Below are 27120 nucleotides of genomic sequence, written 5' to 3'. Positions count from 1 at the left end.
AGTTAACCGCCAAGCGGCCGTCGAGACCGGGGGGGAGGGAACAGATCGACCGTCTGAAATCACTCGACGGCCCCGACAAGACACACGCGGACAACCCAGGAGAACGAGGAAGTGACTGCCGGAATCATAACCACACTCCAGCAAAGGGGGGGGGGGGGACAAGAACACCAACCTCGGCTTATTCTACCGTCTTTAGCCAGCAGCAAATATTGCCACTGCTCTGCCAGATATGAGCTCAACATAAATGATTTCTGAACCATTGAAGTTAATATACATATATCTATATATACTTTTTATACATAAGGAAAAGTAATATATAAACTGTGTATGTTTTTATGCACGTATGTTTTTGTATTGTATGTATATATATTATACAAGCACACAGAACCAGATACATGTCACATCCATCACATGTGTCAATCCGAAAACAGGATTTGCCCAGGAGTGGAAAACAAAATTTAAAAAAATAGGTTGAGTAAAACAGTTGTAAAACCATTTAAAAACAACCCCGGGCAAAAATAATAATAAAAAAAAAACTTGTCCAAATCCCACCCTCCCCCCACCCCCACCGTTAAATGGACCGCTTCTTTCCACATATATCAAAATCATCATGCATTCGTGTGTGAGAATTTGCGCATGTGAGTAGGTCAGCTTGTGTGTTTATGTGTGTGTGTGTGTGTGTGTGTGTGTGTGTGTGTGTGTGCGCGCGCACTCGCAGGCGTATGTATATGTGTGCGTGAGCCTCATGCCTAGTCAGCGCGACTGGAAGTCAATGTCGTGGGTGAACATTTGGATGGTGGGGGGACCCTGGGCGATCCTATCCATACTCAGGCCATGCACTACAGGAGGAACCAGGGAGGGGCACCGGCCAGGGGTACACAGGGATGCGGGGGGGGGGCAAATGAGGGAATAGGGAAATAGGAACTATGGGGTGGTGGAGACGGTAAGACCAGGCCAGATAGTTATTAGTTAAATATAGAAGGGTGAAGGGGACCAGCTTGGGACTTATGACCTTTTTTTTTTCTTTACAATACATCCTCTCACAAACATTAGCAGGCTAGCATTGTGTATACATGTACAGTGTACTTTCATAAAGAGTACAGTCGACGGCCTCTCCTCTGCCCCCGCACTTGGCCTCCATGCCGATGACACAGGGACAGATGTCTTCGACGAAGCATGGAGTTGAATTCAAACAGCCGGGCAGGGGGCCAGTTGGGAGACAAGAGAGGCAGATGGGGGTAGTTTGTTGTTGTGGTCGTGCTGAAGGACTGTTTGCCAGCTGTCGAACCCCAGCTCTGTCAGCACCCCTCCGCTGCAGTCGTGGGTGGAGTAAAATAAGAGTCGAGTTGAGTTGAGTAGAGTTGAGAAGAGTAGGAGGGAGCGGAGTAGAACAGAGCTCACCCCCTGGCCGGGGCGATGGAGGGGCCGTGGGCTGGGGCTGAGGTGGAGGAGATCACATGAGGGTTCAGGAGGTGGAGTTGGAGGCAGATGCAGAGGCAGTGTTGGTACTGGGGCCTCGCTCTGTGGTGCTACCATCTATGGAGAAGACAAAGAAGAAGGTGATGGTCATTCACTTGTTCACCATTGAGTGGTCAGCAAGAAAACAGTCACTTGAAATTCATCGAAACGAGAGAGAGCAAGACTGACAAGCAATATAAGGCTGCGTGTTTTTTTCTATGTGTATTATCATGCATGCATGGCGGCCCAGTGGTTAGTACTGTTGCCTCACAGCAATAAGGTCCTGGGTTCAAACCCAAAGCCATCCCAAGTCCTTTCTGTGTGGAGTTTGCATGTTCTCCCTGTGTCTACGTGGGTTTTCTCCGGGTGCTCCGGTTTCCTCCCACCATCATAGACATGCATGTTAAGGTTAATACTCCTGACTTCGCCCCTGATCAAGGTGATAACAAAGAACTGGAGTTGGTCCCTGCACTGCTGCTAGTGTACACAGCTGCCCACTGTTTCTAGTGTCTGTATAGAGCAGCGGTGGCTCACCATGTGCCATGGAGAGCCATGTGTATGCAGGTTTTCATTCCAACCCGACTCCACACCAGGTGATTTCACTGATCCATTCTTCCTCTTTGGTTGAAGGGTTGCTAATCAGTGAAATCTCCATGGCACATTAGCCACCCCTGGTACAGAGGATGGGTTCAATGCAGAGAATGAATTTCATTGTATGTATGTACAATGACAATAAAGTATCTTCTTCTTAGCTCTCCCCATTTTATAGTTCCCTGTTCTCCTAAGCTCCCGCTTTTATCAACCCGTATGAAGGTTGGCAAAAGACATCCATGTGCATCCTCCGACACACGCTGAGCCAGCAGACTACTTCTGTTCACCTGTAGGCTGCAGGTTTTTCTAGGAGAACCTAATACGTGTGAAGGCCTACACCATTTCTGCCCATACCCACCCATAGCTGTACAGGTGCAATAGTGGGACACATTCCCCCTAACCGAGATCCTTTTGGCATCGTAATGTTGATATTGCAATTAAAAACACCGCGGGAGCAAATTCACACAAAGGTGCAACACTTCAAATCGACCTTTATTCAATCACTTAACAGAAACAGATGTCAAAAACGAGCACTTTCCACCAAACATCTGTATGTGCTTGAGCTTTGAAAACACAAACAAGGTGACAAAACGGACGAAGTGAAACTCTGACCTGTAGTGGCAGAGGTGTTGGTTGGGGTGGAAGCTGCCGCCTGGCTGCGGGCATGGGCAGGGATGAGGATGGAGGCCAGGGAGGGATTACTGGACAGCTCTGAGAGAGAAAGAGAGAAATAAAAATTTACCGATTGAGAGTTGATCAAATCAAGTCACACAGTGTCAAAGAAAGACCAACAATCACAGCATCATCAACACTGTCACCAGTCTAAACCGATCAGTAATGGAAACACTTTGTTGGTGAAACGATCGTTAGATTTCTGAAAAGAAACCAAATTCTAGATATTAAACTTCTCTTTGAATTCCAGAATATTCTGTATGTTTTGATCTACACGTACGCTCACTGACAGTGGAGAGAGTGACAGTTGGCAGTTCATACCCTGGGTGGTGAAGTTGAAGAGGGAGGGCTTCTCTCTCCCATTGGGCAGTTTGACGTTGGGGTCACGCAGCTCGTCAAAGAAGGAATGAGCGCATGCCTCCAGCGGGGTGAGGCGGGCTGTAGGCGTGTACTCTAGCAGGCGAGAACACAGCGCGATGGCCTCGGGGGGAGTGCGCGGCCGGAACACCTACACAGTCAATCACACACAATGACATGAGTTAGCCGACTGGCCAATCATATGAACTCTACTCTGCTAGACTGAACAGAGGCTATGATGCTAAATTACTTGCATGGGAATGAAAAGGGCTTGCAGGTTCTCCAAAAGGAGAAACTAGAGGATGAAAAAATGGCTTCCTCTTGATTCACCTGCATCTGTCATTTAAAACTTACAGGGGAATTCATGTAACAGCAAGGATATACTCGGGTATAAATGAACCAAGGCCTTCAACTGTAGTGTGAAACCCCTTGGCATACTGACATATTATGCAGTTGCATAAAATGTCCACAGTGGGGAGCAGGAGAGTGCCATGAGGGCCTGCTGCCTGCAGATTGGATGATGCCATTATCCAATAGCAGAGCAGTGGGCTGGACTGCTGAGAGGCAGCGAGGGAAAAAAATGGAAGAGGAAAAGTCTCCATTCCAAGTCCATGGCAGAGAGATCTTGGTTTAACGGCTGTAAGAAGTTCAGTAAAACCTTTATACAAGCATTGAAATGAGTGTGAAATGGAAAAGCGAACTCTGATTTTTGTGGCAGTACTGACCTAATATCAGATTGGCAGAAGTACTACAAAGCAGGGCAAAGGAAGTACATAATACACTCTTGTGCTGACCAAGCAGGGGGAATTGTAAATCAAAGCAATCTTAAATCTGGTTCATTTGAGCAAGATATGGATGGTTGGGTGGCTCGGTGATTAAACAGATTGTCAATTACTTGGACTGTCACAGATATGTTTCCTTCAACAGCCAATGAGACCACAGATTGTGTCTGAGTAAGATCTCCTACAGTGGGACACTGAAACCTTTAGCCTGCTCTAGATGAATGCCTAAAATGTTGAGGTGGTGCATGCATGGATATCTAACATTGGAGATAATCAAGGTGTAACTTATGACTATCCACAAAACATAATGGAAGACATTTCTGAAATTACTGAGGTGAAGACAGGCGACGAAAAACAGACAAACATATGTCTACAGAAAGATGAGTCAGTTCATCTGGACACAACGTTTTAGAGAAATATTTCATCACTCATCTAAGTGACCTCTTCAGTCTCAAGTGACTGCAGGTATCCCCACCCTTATAAACAATACAGTCGTATAAATGACCGAAACCAACTATCAGTTTCATATGCAAATTGCCATGACCATTATCGACGAGAGTTTCAATGGCAACGTGTACTATTCACAGAGGATTATGGAATGGTTGCAATCACAGTATTGTAAGATGGTGACAGATGTACTCTTAGGCCCACCCCTCAGTTCAGGGGTGGTCATTCCCTCTTCTAATAGATGGCCTCTTTTGACCCCCACATTCAAACCAGCGATCCTCCCTATCAAGGATGTGCACATCCTTGAAAGACGGGCCATTAGCCTGTAGATGGGTGTAGACTGCAGAGTCTTGGTCTGACACGTTGGCTCTTCTGTGTTGTGCCATCGTCTTGGCCAGCGTCTGTTTGGTTTCTCCAATGTATAATTCATGGAAATCCTCCCAGCACTTAACAGCGTGCACTATATTGCTCTGTTTGTGCCAAGGGACCCGATCCTTACGGTGGACCAAGTTCTGACACAAAATGTTTTGGGATTTGAAAACAACTGAGACTGAGCAACTTGATTCCGTATATGGCGGGAGTGTCGGAACAGTTGAGAAGCGTATTTTCCAAACACCATGTCTCAGGCCAGGACTCTGCAGACTACACCTACCTACAGGCCAATGGCCACTCTTTCAAGGATGAGGATGTGTACATCTTTGATGGAGAGAAACGCTGGTTTGAACAGGGAGTCAAAAAGGCCATCTATGTGAAGAGGGGACGACCATCCCTGAACTGGGGGGGGGGGTGTACTAAGAGTACATCTGTCGCCATCTTACAATGCTGTGATTGCACACATTCCCAAATCCTCTGTGAATAGTACACGTGGCCATTGAAACTCTAGTTAATGGTCACGGCAATTTGCATATCAAACCGATCGCTGGTTTCGGTCGTTATTCCACTGTATTGTTTATAAGGGTGGGGATACCTGCAGTCAGTTGAGACTGAAGAGGTCACTTAGATAAGTGATGAAACATTTCTCTCAATAAATGTTGGGTCCAGATGAACAAATTCAACTTTCTGTGATTTTCTTACCTGGATTATTGAGCATGCATAAAGACAGACAGACAGATAGGCAGGCAGGCAGGCAGGCAGGCAGGCAGGCAGGCAGGCAGGCAGGCAGGCAGGCAGGCAGGCAGGCAGGCAAGCAGGCAAGCAGGCAGGCAGGCAGACAGAGAGAGAGAGAGGTAGAAAGGTAGGCAGACAGACAGGTAAGGCAGATAGACAGATCATTACATACGAAGGCAGACAGACAGGTTGCACATGCACAGAGGCGATGCCAGAGAGCTGGGCTTTAATGAGTAGTAAAAGGGTTTTTGTACCTGTTGACTCACCTTAGTCCAAGGGTGTGCCTTGATCTGGGGGAATTTAAACTCTGTGTAGTTTGGGTTCATCTCTCGAATCTGCTCTCGAGTAGGCGTACCAAGAACCTGCCAAAGAGAGACAGAGCGTTTCAGCAAGGTGTTGGTGACTGAATGATAGAGACTGGTGACAGGACTGGGGGAGTCTGAGATGAGAAAGGATAAGAGACAGAAAAGTTGAGCCAACAGAGATGTAGATGTGAATGGTGTAGAGGAGGACAGAGTGATAATGGGGGGGTGAAAAAAAATCTCTATTTATTCATTCATTATCTGTGCCTGATTCCTCCAAGTCAGGGTCTCAGGGCGCTGGGGTATATGTATCCCATTGGGCAATGGTAGAAGCCCCCCACCCATGCACACACACACAAACACATACACACAACCACTCACTCATATTTCAAACCATACAGGCAATTTAGAGTCTCCAATTCACCTAAAAACACACGTTTTTGTGCTGTGGAAGGAAAGTGGAGAACCCGGGGGACACCCAAACAAACACATAGAGAACATGAAGACCCCACACTGACAGGCTGAGACCAAACCCAGGACCCACTGTTATGTAAGGCAGCAATGCAATCGTGCCGCCTTGGAGAAACTAGACACTGACAGAGGAAAAATGTCTCATGGAAGCTCATATATGAAGACTTTACACCCCATAGGCCGCCTCAGTCAGTACCTTGATAATTTCGACCAATTGATCCACTCCACTGTCGCCAGGGAAGATTGGTTGTCCTAGCAACAGCTCTGCAAGCACACAGCCAGCTGACCACACATCTGCCAGGAAAGGTGGGGTCGCCGACAACAGAAAGGAAGTAAGATAAAAGCAAGAGACCGCTTTTTGACAGCAATGAATACATACCACTACCTCCACAAACATGCTAGTGATAACGTTTTTTTTTTCTTCTGGTAGCTGGTTATAGCGTTAGCATATGTCAAAGTGTGACTAACAGTGAGAGTCAGCCTACCTATGCTGGAGGTGTAGTCGGTGGCACCAAAGATGAGCTCAGGGGCTCGGTAGTAGCGAGAGCAGATGTAGGACACGTTGGGTTCTCCACGGACCAGCTGTTTCGCACTGCAATATCAGGAGAGCACATCATGGCTATCCTAACATGATCAACATTACCGCCATCTCAACCCCCTACTACATTTGAAGCAAAAAAGAGGAATAAGGGTAAAATAAGTAAAATAATAGATGTGTTTTTGTGGAACGGGAGGGTTTGGGCTAATATCTTGTGTTTGACTTTTGGTCAGTTTTCTCCCATTTTTGCTTTACTTACTCTTAGGTTATCTGAAATTCAAAAAAGCAACCAAAACAAAATTTCATACAGGTGTGGATTTGCTGACCATTTTGCAAGGAAGTTCTAGCGATGAAAACATGTTGCACCACAAAAAAAGAGTTTATACTATAATCGATAATCATATCTACTCAACTCTACCTTAAAACATTTGAGCCATTGGATTCTTTGTATAGAAATTGCTGCAGAAAATTAAATGCATTCTGGATTATGTCTGATCCCAGTATTTAGGCCAAAGCCTCTATAAAATCCAGAAAAAAAACCTTGAATAAACCCTGAAATGCGGGTCTGATGTGAATGGGTGCTGCTCTGTTCTCACCTGCCGAAGTCACAGAGTTTGAGCACCGCGGTCTCCGGATCGAGCAGCAGGTTCTGAGGCTTGATGTCCCGATGGCAGATCCCAAACGAATGGATGTAGGCCAGGCTCCTAAACAGCTGATACATGTACAACTACACACACGCACACACAAACAAACAGAAATGCACAAATTTAGATAGCGAGATATTACCTTATTATAATCCCTTCAGCAGAAGTGGTAGCTAGCAGTGCTAAGTTAACAGCTTTGTACCAAAATTGGGAACTACTATGAGTACATAATACAAAAAAAAGAAGTCATATCCAAACATGTTCTCAACTTTGTTTTACAAGGAAGTACACAGTCAATAGAAATGTAAATTCTAATTTTGTTACTCTTTCTCGTAATTTTTCTGGATCTACCGTCAGTGTACAAATGGTGATACTGGACCTTGGTGAGGGTCGGCCCATTTAAACCCAGTTTGCTGAGTGCTGACTGTGCGATGACGTATTGGTGTAAAATGATAAACAGGAAAAGGAGTTGTTGAAAAGGAGGTGTTTTAGTTCTCCATGTAGTTTTGGCTTGTTATTTTGATGTAATTTGTGTTAATGAGATTCTCTCATTAGAACCAAATGGGTTCTTTTCAGTGTTAACTGATTTAAGCCTAATTAAGTCATGTTGTGCCAAGACTCATTACTCTGTACCATAACGTAACGCTTTACTTAATGTGTTTCTTAAGAGGTTATTGTTGTAACCTACATAAATAATTTGTTGGATCAAACAAACAGGCAACAAACAAAACATTTTGCTGCCTTCACACTATAGTTTGATTTTAGATGGTAGAAAATAGGTATATGGACTTCTGCTTTAAACTAGAATGACCAAGGCGGTCATTTTGACTGTTTTGGATTTTCAAAATGTAATACCTTTGTGAAAAAAGAAAAAAGATATAGGCCTGCCGCTCCCTAAATGCTCCTAAAATTGTCTAGATTTGCATTAAAATTAGTTTCAGATCAATTGCACAAAAAATAAACAAAACAACCAAAAAAAAGTTGCAATAAGATCTACCTAAAACGACCATGACCGGTCAAAATGACCACCCACGGTCGTTCTAGTACTTTTTAAGTTCCGGTCGTTGTTTGGGACTATTTTAATATTTATTTTCAGTTCTTTTTCTACATTTCACGTTTTATAGGCCTTGTTATGTTTGTTAGATCAGCAATATGTGTTTTTCAGGTAATATTTTCACTTTTTTAATTTTGCTGTTCACGTTTGACCATGTCTCTCTGGAGTTTAAATTGTTTAAAAATAGTATTATAGTTGTTAAAATGTTAATGTTGGTGTCAGTCGTTTCCTAACAGACATACTAACATATGCAATGCATTAACATCTCAGTTGTGTATTTATCTTGACAGAATAAAGAGTTTAACACTAGAACAACCGGGATTTCACTCCTACCTAAAACGACCAAGGGCGGTCAAAATGACGGTCGGTTTTTAAACTCTACATTCTGTCAAGATAAATACCCAACTAAGATATTAATGCATTACATATCTTACTATGTCTGTTAAGAAACTGACACCAAAATTAACATTTTAACAATTTTTAATACTATCTTTCAAACAATTTAAAATCGCCGCTGTCCAACGCCTGTAAATACTGCAACGCCTCGGTGGGAGTCATGGTGCGTCTGTAACGGCGTCTTTACCCAGACAAAATCAAGTTTAGACTATTTCTCTGCACTGGAGAACACTAGTGTGTTTCTAGGACAGCGCAACGAACTTAGCGAAGGAAACGATGCGACCAACATTTCATAAATAGTGACATGACGCGCACGGTCACACGCAAATTACCTGCGGTCATGTTGACCACTCGTGGTCGTTTTAGATGGATCTTATCATAACTTTTTTTGTGCAGTTGATCTAAAACTCATTTTAATGTAAATATATGCAATGCTAGGAGCATTCAGAGAGTGGCAGGTATGTACCTTTTTTTCTCCCACAAAGTTATTAAACTTTGAAAATCCAAAACAGTCATAAGGACCGTCTTGGTCATTCTAGTGTTAAAAAACGGCGGTCATTTTGACCGCCCATGGTCATTTTACGTAGGAGTGAAATCCTGGTCATAATAGTAAGCGTAACACTAGATTTGTTGAGGGGACCACACAAATATATTGTATTTCAGCAAACACCATTGGAGTTGATAAGGCGTATTTGCAAACTCACTCGTTCCAGTAAGTGAACAAAATGTTATCTTAGGCAAAGAAACTCGTATGACTCGTCCTCAGTTGTCGAGTCGCACATCTTCAAACCCAAACCATCACTGCTTGTTTGTCCTCGTGCTCACTATTAAGCGGTACGTGTGATGATTAACTGGACAGTTTTATTGAGCTGTTCAACTCGAAAGTACTTGGCAAGCTTTGGAGAGAATAACTCACGGTGTGACCCGGTGGGCCACCTTCTCCAAATGGATATGGGGGTGACACTTGTGCATGGACAAAAGTACACAAAATGTAAACGGTAAAAGGAAGAGCACACCCACACACTAACCTTGACATAGACCATAGGAAGGGTTTGTTTGGCTCGGCTGTAATGTCTGGCCACTCTGTAGACCGTCTCAGGGACATAGTCCAGAACCAAATTTAGATACACCTCATCTTTCTGTTGGAGAGAAAGAACAGGAAAAGGACAAGGTTAGATGGAACATGTGCGCATGTGAACGAGTTCAATAAATGAAAAAACAAAAAGTGGCCCTAAAAAACACTTAGAAATCTAATCTGCAACCTGGTGTGTGGCACAGACACACCAGCCACCCATGATGCATGCTGTCAATATGTTTATCCCATGAGAACCTTCATCCATCCATCCATCTCTCTGCCTTTCCCTTTTCTCCCTCCCCATCTCTCTGCATTCTCTGCGTAGCTGTGCTGGGTGTTGCTTCGGTGACAGAGGAATCTACAGACTGTTTGTCAGCATGCGTCACCGATGTCCACCTTCGCTCTCTAACAGGGGCCCATTGTGAAGGGTTTCCCTTCCAAGGGCAGGAAATGCTAGTCTCCCATGTCACCACGGTCTGGCTCCGATACTACAGCCACAAGCACTGACATCACTTCCTGATAGCGGACAGCTGATGATGGAAGCCCGGGTAACGTTTTTGATATAGAGCGTAGTGACCCTTGCAAGACGCCGTACCCACCCCTTCCCCCGCTCTGCTCTATATTATTCAAGGACTTCCTCTTCCTTTGATTCTGTCCGGAGAAGGCAGACTGAGTTACTGGGTGGTGGTTATGAGGGCATTGTTCTCGACCGATTAGCTGGAACGCTAAATTATACTCGGAACACTATCAGTAATGCAGAGGTTCATTATCTTATTTCATCTAATAGTTTGGTCTGGTGCCGAGACCCAGACACGTGGAATGTACCAGCAAAAGAGTACATTTGGTGAACTCAAGTGCCAAATCAAGAACAGAATGCTTCTCGGGTGCTAGATAGAGCACAAATAACCCAGATAGTGATGGAAGCTTTTCTCCATTTCAGATTGAACAGTTGATAGAAGACATTACAGTCTCATCACCAGTCTTGTTAATAGGCGATTTCCTGTGTTGATCGGGTGGGGCTGAGGGAAATCTGTATCCGCCAGTTTCAAATTTTATTTCATGAAAGCTTTCGTTCCTTGACTGCTGGCTTGCCTAGCACTAAACTGGTAGTGTCGGTGCAAAATACTCATGTTTAATTACTCTTGCTAATTGCATACAGACCAGATGAAGGCTTGCAAACTATTTAGTGGCCAGAGCCACAGTTTAAAATACACTGCTTTGCTTATAATACATCAAGGATTAAAATTATCCCACTTCTTTCCCATCTTACTTTTCTTGCCCTGTGGATGGATCTTTCTCTCTTCCACCCTCTTAATTATTTTGGGAATGGATGTTCCATGCTTTCGCCCATCGCCTCCCTGATTTCATCAGCAGTGGAAATAGCCTGCCCAACATGCAGTCTAGGAAGCAAGAGACAATCTGCAGCACGCAGAGCAAACACCCTGCAAATCTATACAACTTGTGGGAGAGTGACGCTCGTAAAAGGCTCGCAGACAGAGTGTGTGTGGTACACTTCAGTCAGCTCAACGCCTTGATCTGCATCTCACGCAGACATATCGTCTCACAGATAGACTGACAAATACAGAAGATCACAAAGATTTTTTTTTTTTTTTTACATATTGATGCTGGTCATGTGGCTTGGGTCTGGGGCTGTTCTGGTGGCGTCTGGACACCGCTTGGCATCCTGCTCATCATATTCGTCATCAATTTTATAATTCCATTATAGTTCTGTTATCCTCTTTCAATATTGTATTGTGTAAACTGTGTAAACACAACATCCATTGCATGTTATCCGTCTTGGGAAAGAGATCCCTCTCCTCTGTTGCTCTCTCTGAGGTTTCTTCCTATTTTTTCTCCCTGTTAACGGGTTTTTTTAGGGAGTTGTTCCTTACCCGATGCGAGGGTCTAAGGATAGGATGTAGTGTTGTTGTAAAGCCCCTTGATGCAAATTTGTAATTTGTGATATTGGGCTATACAAATAAAACTGACTTGACATGGCTTGACAAAGGATAAGAGAGAGACAGACAGACAGACAGACAGACAGACAGACAGACAGACAGACAGACAGACAGACAGACAGACAGAGAAAGATGAGGCAGACATGCAAGCAAACAAGCAGGCAGACAATGACACACAAAGGAACTTTGCTTTCCCAGACAACCCAGAGGGACATTAATTGCCTTGAACGCTCAGAGGCACCTACATTGACTTCATTTCTGTTATTTCAAGCACTCGTCCTCTCCATCCCCCCTCTCGTTTTCTCTCCTTTTTGCCACCTGACACTACCCCACCCCATCCTATTTCTCCAGCACGTGTCCCATTGATAACGTGTAAGATGTGAGCCGAGCGACTCCTTCGCCTCTTGCTAGCGCCACCGAGGCTATATTTAGCCTAGCAACAGCAATGACTCACTTCCTGCCTCACTACAATGCCACTTCCTCAGCTCACGCCCGGCCGGTTAGGCAGGCAGGGAGCGGACAAGCTCCTCACTCACTCCTGGCTGAAGAACATACCACCTATTTGGCTGACAACACCACCTGTACCTGAACAACTGGCTCCAGAATTGATTAACAGAGAGCTAGTACTCCTGTAATGGCTTCTGTGATAACTTCTGCAACTGTGCTGAGCTGTATGAGAGGAGGCTTGACAGAATGCACAGTATGTTCCATACCCAGGTGTATGCATGCTGTCCATGTTTAACTGACAATTTTTTCATTCGTGTGTGTGAGAGAGAGTGAGAGCGAGAGAGAGAGAGAGAGAGAGAGAGAGAGAGAGAGAGATCCAAGTAAATTGTCTGCCCCCCGGGCATTCATACTCCACAGATTACGTAAGGCAGCCCTTTATATAATACATACATAACCCTACGTAATTTGGGAATTTCACACAAAAGTCAGTGTACATGCATCTGTGAAACGACAGAAAGGTTGGACGTGTGGGAGAATGAGGGAGAGAGGGAGAGAGAGAGAGAGAGAGAGAGAGAGAGAGAGAGAGAGAGAGAGAGAGAGAAAGAATGTTAGCATTAAGAAAGATCCTAGTCTTGATGCACGCAAATAACGGACTGTGGCATGCAGCCTTGCATGTCCAGGAACAGGCTTACAACATGTATGCCACTGGTTGCATTCACAGACATGTAAGGAACTGGCACTGCCCACACTGACTGATAATACCCCTCCCTCAGTCTGTGCCTTGGCACAGCCTCTGTCAGCCCTGCTAATTATACACAAGGCTTAGCTTATGATCCGTAGCCACAGGTTTCTCTTGTTTGTACTGTCAAACAGCAGCCTGCAAGACTTATAACACTTTACCATTAATGGCGGATGGCACCTCGCTACCTGTTTTACAGGCACCCCCCTTCGAAATTTCAGATTTTCAAAATATGAGGGTCAAGTGATTATTTACCCACCTGCTACCCCATCTTGTTAAATCGGCCACCATGTAGGGCTGTGTGTTGGCGAGAATCTGGCGATACGATACGTATCATGATACAGGTGTTACGATTCACTATATCGCGATACTGTAAGAAAGGCGATATGTTGCAATTTCATAGGCCTGTGTTCTTTGCGCTTATGCTACTTCCTGTCTCAGTTTACGTTGTTGGGTTGGGGTGGAAGAGTCAAATGGCTGAAGATAGATGACAACACTGTTATCTAGCGGTCGTGGGGTTACACACAACACAAAATGTTTGTCACGAACCTTTACATGTAAACAAGTAAAAATCGATATAGTGGTTTTGAGAATCGATACAGTATCACAAAAGATAATATGGTGATACGCGAGTGTATCGATATTTTCTTGCACCCCTGCCTCCATGTGTGGACAGTGGCGTTGTGTTTGAGCAGTATTGTGTAAGTGGTTGAAGAGTAGACAGAGCAGCACACTAAATGTGTTGAGATGCTGTTGGTTATATAAGGTTAGCTGCACACATGCTGACTGCCAGCGCGAGACAGCCCGACTACTAGCTTTCCTCAGCATGACATGTCTCATCAGGACACACAAACATTATCTGCCAACAGCTGACCTGACAGCCAATATCAGCCTCCATCTCTCCATCCACTTCGCTTTCTGTGTATCTCTTCATCTGTCTATCTGCGTGTCTGACTGACACACATACGTGCGCGCGCGCGCACACACACACACACACACACACACACACACGCAACTTCTCTTTTTCTCTCACTTTCACCCATTCACCCATCCATCCGGCATCCGCTGGCTGGTGTATTGGTACATTTGGTTACCGGGTAGAAAACGATGGTGTCACTGCTTGTGTGCACTATATGTGATTTGAGATTTACCCTTTTTTGGGAGGGGGGGGCTTTTTTTCTCCCTTTTTTCTCCCCAATTGTATCCGGCCAACTACCCCACTCTTCCGAGCCGTCCCGGTCGCTGCTCTGCCCCCTCTGCCGATCCGGAGGGGGCTGCAGACTACCACATGCCTCCTCCAATACATGTAGAGTCGCCGCCCGCTTCTTTTCACCTGACAGTGAGGAGTTTCACCAGGGGGACGTAGCGCGTGGGAGGATCACGCTAGTCCCCCCGGTTCCCCCTCATCCCTGAACAGGCGGCCCGACTGACCAGAAGGGGCGCTAGTGCAGCGACCAGGACACACACCCACATCTGGCTTCCCACCCGCAGACACGGCCAATTGTGTCTGTAGGGAGGTAACGCGGGGATTCGATCCGGCGATCCCCGTGTTGGTAGGCAACGGAATAGACCGCCAAGCTATCCGGTTTGAGATTTACCTTTGATTACATATGTAAATACATTAAGCAAGTATCCAGTTAAATCTCTTTGAAAAAAGAAAAGGTTCATGATTTAACACATTTCTTCACATAACCAGATTTAATCACCGCTCTGATCTTTATCCAAGAGCTTCTATCACACACAGCAATGAGCTCAAATCTCTTATAACACACAACGACTGCCATATACAGACTGATGAAGTCAGAGTGATCCATGAAGACATGCTCGCTAAAAACATTTTCTTTTTCCAGTTTGTGTTGCTTTGATGTTCAAATGAAGCTGTAAATAGATCTGTGGACGAGAATGCGCACAACACCAGCGTGCAAAACACGAATGTGAAACAATTGCGTTCCTGCACAAGCGCCGACAACGTGACCACTTAACTACCCGTAAACCAGCCAGATATTCCTCCAGACGGATTTTCCACTATAACTGGCCCTCCTACACAGGTGTAATTCCACCTCTGCCCGCTCTCTCCTTTCTGCCTCGCCCTCTTGTCTTTGCCACAAAGCCTTCCTCTTTCTCCTACTGTTCAGTCGGTCAACGCTCCCGAGGTTGTAAATCCCCATACCAATCACACCATGCCAGTCGCCACAATTAGACTCCAGTGACAGCAGGAAGAGGAAAAGCGATATGGGGCATTGAAGGGGGGGGGATGTGGGGGCGGGGGGGGCAGGAGGAAAGAGTATAGTGGCACTGAAGGTGAAACCTTTATAGGATGTAGTTAAAAAAAAGAAAGAAGAAAAAACAAGTCCCGGAGCTCCACAAGTCAAGTTTGTGAACGTCCTGCCATAAACCCGGTCACCTCTGTCACTGTGTCACCATACTGAGAATCAGCTGTGATTCCAAGAGGTCAGCGAGCACGTGGCACCAGGGGGAGCTGGGGAGGGGTATGGGTGGAGTGTGGAGGGGGGTGAATGTGAGGCATGACAGCCACTGCTATAATTAAATGACCCCCCCCCCCCCCGCAACGTTCACACACACACACACACACACACACACACACACACACGTCCCAGTAGTCTGCTCTCACCATCCCCGATCCAGACTTGCTTTCCATGGTCAGGGTAGGCATGCATGGTGGAGGCATTCTTAACTGCAGAGTCATGGGTATGGACCTAGCAGTGTGTGTGCGCGTCTATATTTGACGCGTAGGCCACTGGCTGTTTGTCAGCGAGTTGAAAGAGATGGTCCTGCCTTGACGTCTCCCGGGAACTTCCAATAACGGATGGACACGGATTTAGAAAGGCCTACTCCTTTAAAGCTAAGCCACAACTACAGACAGGCACTCTCATGCATCTAGGAAGACGGACAGACTGACAGACAGACAGGCAGGCAGCCAGGCACAGACAGGGCCAAGTGAAAAAGCAGGCAGAAAGACAAGAGAGAGCAACAGGCACAGGAGGGAAACGAGACAATGCAACAGACAACAGTGTTGACATCAACGGGCACAACCACTCCCGTGAATACAAAACAGACAAGTCACGCTAAGGCTGCATTGACGATGAAATTAATAATCCCAATTGTTTCGCCAAACATCACGATCATGACTTATTCATAACAATCATCAGTCTTGAAATCTGAGGGGCAGAATTATTTCACAACACATTTGTGCATCTTAAATCAACCTCAACTGTTTTCTACAAATAGGCTTTTTTGGTGAAATTTAACGGCTCAAACATGTCCTGTTTGGTACTATTATACAGTAGCCGTGTTTCCGTTAACTGTCAAATGAATTTTAAGCAAACTTTTGAAATGTCGCAAACAAACAAAAGAAAAAAAAGAAGGAAAAAGTAAATGTGAATTAGGCCCGTTTCCATCAACTGGTTTAGAGTGAATAAACTGGGCTATGCAAAGCGTAGTTTTGTCAGAAGCTGGTGGTCTATACCGTTGCCTACCAACACAGGCCTCGCCAGTTTGAATCCCCGTGTTACCTCTGGCTTAGTCGGGCGTCCCTACAGACACAAACCGGATGTGGGTATGTGTCCTGGTCGCTGCACTAGCGCCTCCTCTGGTCAGTCGGGGCACCTGTTCAGGGGGGAGGGGGAACTGGAGGGAATAGCGTGATCCTCCCACGCACTACGTCCCCCTGGTGAAACTCCTCACTGTCAGGTGAAAAGAAGTGGCTGGCGACTCCACATGTATCGGAGGAGGCATGTGGTAGTCTGCAACCTTCCCTGGATTGGCAGAAGGGGTGGAGCAGCGACTGGGACGGCGCGGAAAAGTGGGGTAATTGGCTGGATACAATTGGGGAGAAAAGGGGGGTGGGGGCGGAGAAGGTGGCAGATTAGGTTATGGTTGCAAACCAGAAACAAATCCAGTCGCCTTGGCCTTCTACGAGAGAAAATGGAGAGAGGTCTTTAGGAATTTGTTTCAGTTGCCATGTTTCATGCTGTCTGGAGATGAAGACAAAGAAATGTCCATTATGGGAATATCCGGGAAGACGCCGACAGCATAAACAGCTTATCAGTCATGTGAGTTAGCTAGGTCAAAACTTAACGCGGTGTTTCCATAGCCCATTTAGCACATGAACTCTTTCAAAAAAGGCAAAAACCACCTCAAGCGAGCGTAAAAACTTTTTTGCGAAACTGACAAAGTTTTTTCAAATTTTGCTGTATCTGTAAACCTTTTCTAATGCAGTATTTCATGGAAACATGGCTAATTACTAACGGTGGGGGCTTAAACTGTGGGTGGCACAGTGACGCAGTGGTTAACGCTGTCGCCTCACAGCAAGAAGGTCCTAGGTTCGAACCCTGGGGTTGTCCAACCTTGGGGGGTCATCCCAGGTCCTTTCTGTGTGGAGTTTGCATGTTCTCCCCGTGTCTGCGTGGGTTTTCTCCGGGTGCTCCGGTTTCCACCACCATCAAAAAGACATGCATGTTAGGGTTAATACTCCTGTCTGTGCCCCTGACCGAGGCATGGCAAGACAAACTGGAGTTGGTCCCCGGACGCTGCACGGCAGCTGCCCACTGCTCCTAGCGACACAGCTAGGATGGGTTAGATGCAGAGAAGAATTTCCCCACGGGGATCAATAAAGTAATAAAATAAAATAAATGTTAAAAAAAATTTGCAATATACAGTTAAGTGTGACTGAAAGACAGAGAAACAGCAAAGAGAAGGCTGACCGGCCAACAGACTAGACGACTGACCTTATCTCCACTGGAGTAGAAGAAGTAGCGGAGGCGGACTATGTTGCAGTGGTCCAACTTCCTCATGATCTGCAGCTCGCGGTTCTGAAGGAGACAGGGGAGAAAAAAAAGCAAGACATGTTACGTTTCAATTTTCAGACATTTGGCTCAGTGCGTCCTAAAGGTGAGGCGTGAGAACCCTTCAGGGTAGAGCCTGACCGATATAGGAGTTTTAAGACCGATGCCGATTTCAACATTTGAGGATTCAAAAATCTGATAATAATACATCAGCCAATATTCTTTTTTTTTTGTGGAATTTTCCCTTCTTTTTTTCCCAGTTGTATCTGGCCAATTACCCCACTCTTCTGAGCCGTCCCGGTCGCTGCACCACCCCCTCTGCCAATCTGGGGAGGGCTGTAGACTACCACATGCCTCCTCCGATACATGTGGAGTTGCCAGCCGCTTCTTTTCACCTGACTGTGAGGAGTTTCACCAGGGGGACGTAGCGCATGGGAGGATCACGCTATTCCCCCCAGTTCCCCCCCTCCCCCAAACAGGCACCCTGACCGACCAGAAGAGGTACTTGTACAGCGACCAGGACATATACCCACGTCCGGCTTCCCACCCGCAGACATGGCCAATTGTGTCTGTCGGGACGCCCGACCAAGCCGGAGATAACACGGGGATTCGAACCGGCCATCCCCGTGTTGGTAGGCAACGGAATAGACTGCTACGCTACCCGGACGCCATTTTTTTCTGAGAAACACATAAACAAAAGATTTTCCCTAACATGTTATATGTAGTTATTGAAGAGTCCTCACCAAGATAACATGATGTAATGCAGTTTGAAAATAAACTGGTTTTATTGTCATAAGTGGTACCTAATTCTAACCCTGACCCAGCTTAAACTATGCAGTACACTGATACAGTGACCTTGAGCAGACGCTACTGTTAATCGCATCTAATACTACATGAGTCTGCAATGAGGACTTGCGACTTTGGGATTTCACACTACACGTCTGAAAGAGAAGCTAGCTTGTTTGGCTACCAAGCCGTGTTAGATACTTGTTCAGCTCAGGTTTATTTACGTGTCCCCTCTGGTTTAATAATTTCCAATGCACTAACTGTAACTACAGACATGGGAGTTACAGATATTACTTACCAGTACTTCACTTAGGCAGAATAAGATAAACACTATAGTTTTAACCGCTCATTAACATTAGCGGTCTTGCATTAGCTAGCTTTGTGGGTAACCTAACTTGGCAGTGGACAGTGTTATAAGCTGCTGTTGCCAGAGAATTTTTAGAATTGATGGAGAAATAATAGGACTGTTTGTACACTCGCTAGAACTGCCACACTGTTTCATAAATAAACCTACAATCAAGTTTGTCAACAGCTTTGCCTACACCACTCAACTACCGTAACATTAAACATCATTTTGATGTCTGACTGATGGTGCCGGCTTTCACGTTGCTGCAGCAAAACCAGGAATGGCTGACAGGAATGTCGTCGGGCTTATTCAGGCTAAGAGGGGAAGTGATGGGGGATATTATTATTTAAGTAATGTATTTCACGTGAAAATTATCAACTTAACATGAAGACAGATGATCTCTGTTGCGGGCTACTCTGCACCACGGTGGACTTAGTTTTAAGTTGGATGTTCCACAGGCATTCACTCTGGATCCAGCGGCTTCTTCTTGGTTTCAACCAGTGTTGGCAGTAAGAAGACGGGTAGCTCACCTCCAAGCGCTCGCTCTTAACCACAGGGGAAGCCACTGGATCCGGAGTGAATGTCTGTCGAATATCCAATTTAAAACTAACTTCACCGCGGTCTACTCTGCTTGGGTCAGCTGACTGCTGTGATTTGTGGCATTCCAAACACGTGTGTTGCCCACAGTGGAGTTGCAAACTATGCAACGACAATCTTACGCCTCTCCATTTCTTTTTTAATGGTAATTTATCGGCCGTTATAAACACTGATACCAATTTATCTGCAATTAGCTCACATCAGCCAATAATATCGGCATGCCGACTTATCGGTCAGGCTCTACTCGGGGGTATTTTAGGCAACTACAATTCGACTTCACTACTTTCTAACTGACAAGTTGAACTGCACAATGAAACAACACATGGTGAAATGGGGCAGTTGTAACCTAGCAACAATGAAAAATTAGTCATAGTAAACGGAGGGTCGCTGGTTCAGTTACCAAGACTGGGTATAATGGTTTGACCTGGGCTGACAAATGGAGGGTTGCTTGTATAAGGATCCCAGATGTAGCTTTTGAGCAAGGCACTTCCACCCCCAAATACCCTGGGTGGTGATGCTCTGCTCTTTTATTCTTTTTATTCTGCGCTTTGCCCAATTTGGGCAATGTATGCATGCCAGAAGAATCAATTTCTTTTTAAACAGATGGACCTATAAAGTATTTTCTCTTCGTATTAATTTGATTATTTTGATCATAGCTCTCAATTTTCGTTGACCTAGAAGTTTGTGGTCTAATTTGAGGGTTAAATTATCGCACTTGAATACAACCCAGGGCTGTTGTTGGGCACATTGATCAATGCAGGGGGGGGGGTCATGTGATATTTCAAATGTTGGGTTCTCCATTAAAACTCAACCACCATTAAACTTCTTTAATTTCCTTTACACACACACACACATTATTAAATACAACATACATAAATGACAAACAGGTGTGCATGCACCATTTCTGTGCACAAATGATGCACGCTGTTTGTGCCTTCCCTCACTTTCAGTCTGTGTATTTATGTGTGGAAAAAGTGCGTGTGTGAGTGCATGTGTGTGTTTGACCCTCCACCAGGGGGGTGCAGGGCAGCACCAATTCAAGCATTACATAAAGCTTTAACAGCTCCATTATAGTGCATAAGCTGTTTCTCCCTTTCTCTCACTCTTTTACTTCCTCCCTCCCTTCATCCATTCCTCTTAAGATTCAGAGTGCCCCGTGTTGACTTGGCCCGAAGTGCTTGTGAATGAGTGTGTGCTCCATTGTCCCGAATAGATCAACAATGCTTCAGACTCTGCTAGCAAAGAGAAAAGAAGAATCCAAGGAGAGATTTAAAATACAGTCACTGCAAATTGGTGCAGAAAAGTCGTAGGGCTGAGCAGTTATCTTGTCTCAGGATCAACATCGCAACATAAACTCGCAATAGCCACATTGTAAAGGATTCAATGTAAGGCGAACTGGACCCATCAGTCATGTTGGGTTACAAATAATTGCTTCATTCATTCATTCGTTCATTCATCATCAGCTGCTTCTCTGGGGTCGGGTTGCAGTGGCAGCAAGCTAAGTAGGGCACTCCAGATGTCCCTCTCCCCAGCAACGCCCTCCAGCTCCTCCTGGGGGATCCCTAGGCGTTCCCAGGCCAGATTGGACAGGTAGCCCCTCCAGCAAGTTCTGGGTCTAACCCAGGGTCTCTTCCCAGTTGGCTGTGCCCGGTAAAACTCCAAAGGAAGGCACCCAGGAGGGATCCTAATCAGATGCCCGAAACACCTCAACTGGCTCCTTTTGACGCGAAGGAGCAGCGGCTCTACTCCGAGCCCCCTCCAGATGTTCGAGCTCCTCACCCTATCTCTAAGGCTGAGCCCAGACACCCTGCAGAGGAAACTCATTTCAGCTGCTTGTATCCGCGATCTCACCCTTTCGGTTACTACCCAAAACTCATGACCATAGGAGAGGGTTGGAACGAAGATTGACTGGTAAATTGAGAGCTTTGCCTTCCGGCTCAGCTCCCTCTTCACCACAACGGTCCGGTACAACGTCCACATTACTGCTGATGTTTCATAAAAAAACACATTTTGGAAAGGTCTGTTTTTTATGACTTCTCCTTGCGGAAAAATATTGAACGAATCTGACAAATAGTATAATTCAGTCTGATTAAATTACTTCTTGGACAGCCACCTTATTTCCCCTTCTAAAAATAATTTAAAAAAAAAAAATCACCCAAATCGTTACAAGAAGGTTTAATTCTCACAATGCAGATAGTGCTGTAAAAGTTAGAGACTGCACACATCTGGTGAAATCATACACCTTTTTACTCTTTGATATTGCAAAACGTCACAAATAAAACAAAAATATCACAATTTTAATTTCTTTGTCAATATCATTCAACCCAACTAGGACATATAAAGTTAGATTAGTGGAGGAAGTAATCTTGTGGTATAGCATAAATGTGCAGCCTATAGATGATAGAAGTGGTTGTTGGTTTGTTGGCATGAGTATGAGAACACATGGCTGTCTCGCTTGTTTACGCTAGTTGACTGAATGACTGCCTTGTGGGTTGACAGGGTGACTGACTGGCTTATTTGCCAACCAGTAAGTTAACCGAGTAACTGAATAAACAACTTAGGGGCTGCCTAATAAGCTGAGTAACAGGCTTAACGATTGACTGGCTTACTAATCAATTAATAATAGCCAATAATTAATAACAGTTAAATAAATAACTCTTGGATTGACTAGCAGGCTGCAAAGCTGACTGACAGGCTGAATAAATGGCCGAGTAGCAGAGCTGCTGATTGACTGACAAAGTGATTAACCAGCTCACCGAGTAATCAAGTATCTGACTGATTGGCTGACTGATTAGTTGACGTCCAGGGCTTACCGTCTAAATGACCGATTGGTTGAACGATCGACAAGCCCAGAGCATCTCAATCGACCGGCCCCAATGTGATTTTTGGAATGGGGGGAGGGGGGGAAATCACATATTTAAGCTTCTGTTTACAACATCCATCTCTTGTAAAATAATGAACATCTGCGCTAGCTGTGCTCTCTGTTAATCGTTAAGAGAATAGTTAAGGGAGAATTTTCCTCTTCTTTCGGCTTGTTCCCCGTTTCCCAGGGGTCACCACAGCGGATCTGATAGTTTCCATTGGTACTCTGTGAGTGCACGGCACCGATGGCGGTCTTGTCGGTCCGCATAATGATTTGGCAAAATTTCACGTCGGATGCCCCTCCTGACATGACCACTAACCCTCTGGATGGGGGCACAGGTAAAGTGCTGGATGCCGTCCCAGTATTCATGGACTTGCGCCAATGCCTGTCGCCATAGAATAGTTAAGGGAGAATAAAAGAAAATTTTCTATTCAAAAAGTGGGCCATTACGTACGTTTATGTCTAAGACGAGAGGCAGCAGCAGCAGCAACCCCCCGGTTGAAAGGAGGCTAGGAGACAAAGAGGCGATGTGACAAGCTGTGTTGAACACTGACTGGCAACATAAATCAACTGGTCGGACTACCTCGTGTCTTGACTGACAAGCTGACTCACCAAGTATGTTGACTGTGTGAGTCGACCACTAAACTATATGGTGAGCAACTGTCCGCCTGATTTACTTGTTGACTGACTGACTAATGAGCTGCCCTGCTATGTGGGTCAGGGCCATGTGGCCCGGTGGCAGGAGTTGTGCTACTGTCCAAACAGCGTTCTGCCACCTCATAAGGATTTAATCCCCTTTCATTCATTTTTAACAGAGCAGACTGGGCTGCCTCTCCTCTAGGCCCCAAGACCCAATAAGACCTCATCGCTGCAGCAGCAGCAGCAGCAGCAGCAGCAAAGCATGCTAGCTCAGTAGTCTGATACAGATGATCCCATCAGGCTAATTCACTTATAGGCAGACACAGTCCTCCTCCTTCTACTCCCCCCCCCCAAACCCAACACACACACAACAATGTGACATCATCTCCCACTGTGGTTTCCTGTAGTTTCTAAACGTATGTGTGTGTGTATATGCGTGTGTGTGTCAGACTGACTGGCCATCGCGCCATCGTGCTCCGCAGCCAACGCCCTCATCTTCCTCGCAGTGGGTTACTGAGAGTGTGCGCGTGAGTGTGTACGTACAGTGGTACCATATGGAGGAGGAGCAGACAGGCTGTTTAGTGAAGCCCAGCCCGGCTCCAGTTATACTGCAGTAATTCCTGCTGACCTGTCATCCTACAGTGTCAGCAGTCGGCAAGGGAGTGGGGGGGGGGGGGCAACAAGACAGACAGACAGATATGGACAAAGATGGGCAGAGAAGGACTCTGTAGCCCAGCCTCCCACACTAATGTGTACTGTAATGCAATAACTGCAATAATTGGCAACATGCAGTAACTATAAGTGAAATGGAGCAAAGGCAAAAAAAAAGAAGAAAAAAAAAATTGCTCACATTTTGAAATTTGATCCGTTTCATCTACTTTAATACACTTTAATATACTATGAACTATACAGGAATAGGTACTTAAAACCTATCGATTACTTTATCAGCAGAAAACTAACTAACTAAATAAAAAACAAATACACTAGTTCTGAATACATGTTACAGTCATACAGTCTCAAATCTATTAAGGGTCAGAAATTCGGCGAGATGGAGCCCGAACACACCGAGCGGCTGGACACAGAACAGAAGAGACCGCACCTTTAAAGCTGAACACACGCCACGGGGGGTGGCAACACTTCTAAAGCTACTGACGTACAGCCAAACAAAGGGCTCAACGCGCAGACACGTCCAGTGACGTATACTTGAAGATTTCAACCACTGGAAAGAGTGAGTCACATCCAGCACCTGAAACGTCAGTTCCTAGACCAGGACTGTATCGTCTCACTAGGCGAGCCTCAGTTCCCAGTTAACCTCTAAGGAAACCAAAAAATGTGCACTAGTGCGTCCTTTCTCTTTCTGTATGTGTGTGTGTGTGTGTGTGTGTGTTTACGTGGCCTGATCAGAGCATCCATTTTCCTATGGGCTGATATGTGATCCTCAGATGGGAGTGGGGAGGGACGCATCCCAGAATGCACTGGGAGTGGTCTCCAACCCCACAAACGGTTCTCTCAACGTGCACAGAGCAGTCAGCTGCACCAGTGCAGAGCTCATTCATATGACGAGTGACGTTTGTGCGTCTGTATGTGCACATAAGTCTGTGTATTAATGCACATTTCTGCTCAGTGTGTGTGTGTGTGTGTGTGTGTGTGTGTGTGTGTGTGTGTGTGTGTGGTATGTTTGTGTGTGCACATCAATAAGGGAAAGGGAGAGAGGTATTCATGCATGCTGAAGTCATGCGGTTTTATTCAGAGAGCTAGTGGCTCGGGGCCCACTTCAGAGACACAAAAAAGTGCCGAATCGGAGATGAAAAACAGAGGGGTGCAGAGGGGGGGGGGGCTACGATGAAGGGGAACGAGGAAGAGAGAGAGAATAGAACGCAGGTGTTTTATGTGGGTGCTTGCGTGCATTTGCATTTTCCTGTGTGCGTGCTGCACGAGTGCTGTCTGCTGGCGCGTGTTTGGTGATCATGTGAGGAGACTTAGCGCCTGTTCGCCTCATTTTTCATCACAAGGCGTTCAAAGGTAGAGACAGACCGAGTGGGCAGGAAGGAGAAGGAAAGAGTGAGGGAGAGGAGAGGAGAGGCGCTGGGACGGAAAAAACAACATCAAAGAAAGCGAAAGCTGCGTGTGGAGGTCAGGCTTGTCGTCCTGCCCCGGCTGTTACCCCATGAAGTGGTAAAGCGGTGGCGCACCTGGTAGCGTGTTGTACAAACCGCAGCCTGACTGCAGGCTCACAGGGAGAACGGCGGATGACTTCATCACTACTGTCGTGCGGAGTCAGAAATCAGGATGGTGGAGGGACACGCATGAAATGCTAGGACACCTGTGCGGATGCGTCACAATCCTGGGGTCCTGACATCCTCTGACTGTGCGGTCCTCTCCTCAACCCCCCCCCCCCCCCGACCACAGTCAGCCTTCTGCCTCATCATTTTGCCGATCTCGTCCGGACTGCAATCCATAACAGATGGTCAGGGAGAGGAATTGCAGGTGCCTCAATCTAGACCGGGTTTTGTCTGCTTCATCACACTGACCAATTATCGTCACAACTTCCTGTCGTCCTCTGCTGCAAGACCTTTTTGGTTCTAGTGCTACAAACAACACAACTATCAGAGTGTAAAATAAACCGGGGTGTCCGGGGTAGCGAGGCGGTCTGTTCCATTGCCTACCGACACGGGGATCCTCAGTTCGAATCCCTCCGTTACCTCTGGCTTGGTCAGGCGTCCCTACAGACACAATTGGCCATGTCTGCGGGTGGGAAGCTGGATATGGGTATGTGTCCTGGTCGCTGCATTAGTGCCTCCTCTGGCTGGCTGGGGCGCCTGTTCGTGGGGGGGGGACTGGGGGGAATACCGTGATCCTCCCACACGCTACGTCCCCCAGGCGAAACTCCTCACTGTCAGGTGAAAAGAAGTGGCTGGCGACTCCACATGTATCGGAGGAGGCATGTGGTAGTCTGCAAACCTCCCCAGATCAGCAGAGGGGTGGAGCAGCAATCAGGACAGCTCGGAAGAGTGGGGTAACTGGACAAGCAGGGCATTTGGGGGCTGAAGCAGAGGTTGCTAACTGATCTCATTAACCCCTGCCCAGATTTTTCACATGAGGTTTTGAACCGTCAACCCTCTGTTAAATAGGAGTGGTGACTCCACATGTATCGGAGGAGACGTGGTAGTCTGCAGCCCTCCCCGGATCAGCAGAGGGGGTGGAGCAATGACCGGGACGGCTCGGGAGAGTGGCGTAATTGGCAAAGTACAATCGGGGAGAAAAAAAGGGGGGAACCCCCCCCCCCTAAAAAGTGTACAATCAATCAATCAATCAAGTTGCATTTTTTTATAGTGCTTTTCTGGCTGCAACAGCCACTCAAATAAACTGTGGAAAATTTGTACTGGGCCTTTAGCGGTTGCAACACCCTAAATAAGAGATGCAGCCGTTCAGGTTAGGCGGTCAAAGGTCTTTGCCTTCATATTGTATATTCCAATTTGTTTGAGCTGTCCTGGTCAATGTGACCTAGTCCTAAGGCTAAAGGGGGTACAGCTACTATGAGGTTAGAGCCACCTCACTGTAAGTCAGCCAGATGTGACTTAAAACACCAAAATGTTAAACTGTAAAGGCCACCGACTCCAACCCAACTTCGATGACTTTTCCACAGCTAATGAGAGTCTCAACAGCTGTCCAACGGGGCCCGCCGCTTCCAGGTCTTTTATGTGCAAGCCATGAGGCGTTATTGGTAGCGAGGTGCCCTGCCAGTGAGACGTTCATCAGGGCAAAGGAAGCCGAGACAACATGTCCCCGCACCAGGAACAACAAGCCATCAATCAAACCCTTTCAAGCTCGTGGAGCAGGACTCCAACGCCACGCTCAGGAGAAAATATGATGTTTCCATGGTGACGACTGAACTCAACTTGACAGATGATTGAGTGTTAATGGGTTCAAGTTTGAGTGTGTGCCTCTGTGGTGGGCAGATTGGCAGAAACCAGCCCCCCTTCGCCAAGAGCTAAGGAAAAACACACTCACGCTAGCTCAGATATGTCACCAGAGCAGACTGAGCT

General features: G+C 46.1%; 1 protein-coding gene across 1 annotated transcript in view; it reads right to left on the bottom strand.

Annotated features, from left to right (window-relative positions):
• Positions 1–586: 586 nt before the first annotated feature.
• The window catches only part of gsk3ba (glycogen synthase kinase 3 beta, genome duplicate a), a 43755-nt gene continuing 17221 nt past the window's right edge, over positions 587–27120 (bottom strand). The window contains exons 3-11 of the mRNA XM_056289091.1: positions 17787–17870; positions 9848–9958; positions 7322–7452; positions 6673–6779; positions 6384–6481; positions 5669–5776; positions 3043–3229; positions 2662–2760; positions 587–1536 (exon numbers count right to left, since the gene is read on the bottom strand). Coding sequence (XP_056145066.1) covers positions 1466–1536; positions 2662–2760; positions 3043–3229; positions 5669–5776; positions 6384–6481; positions 6673–6779; positions 7322–7452; positions 9848–9958; positions 17787–17870 — 996 coding nt within the window. The 3' untranslated portion in view covers positions 587–1465. The remainder of the gene's footprint in view (positions 1537–2661; positions 2761–3042; positions 3230–5668; positions 5777–6383; positions 6482–6672; positions 6780–7321; positions 7453–9847; positions 9959–17786; positions 17871–27120) is intronic.

The sequence above is a fragment of the Lampris incognitus genome, chromosome 11, assembly GCF_029633865.1.
Source record: "Lampris incognitus isolate fLamInc1 chromosome 11, fLamInc1.hap2, whole genome shotgun sequence".
In the NCBI taxonomy this organism is placed as follows: Eukaryota; Metazoa; Chordata; class Actinopteri; order Lampriformes; family Lampridae; genus Lampris; species Lampris incognitus.
This window is presented reverse-complemented; position numbering and strand designations above follow the sequence as displayed.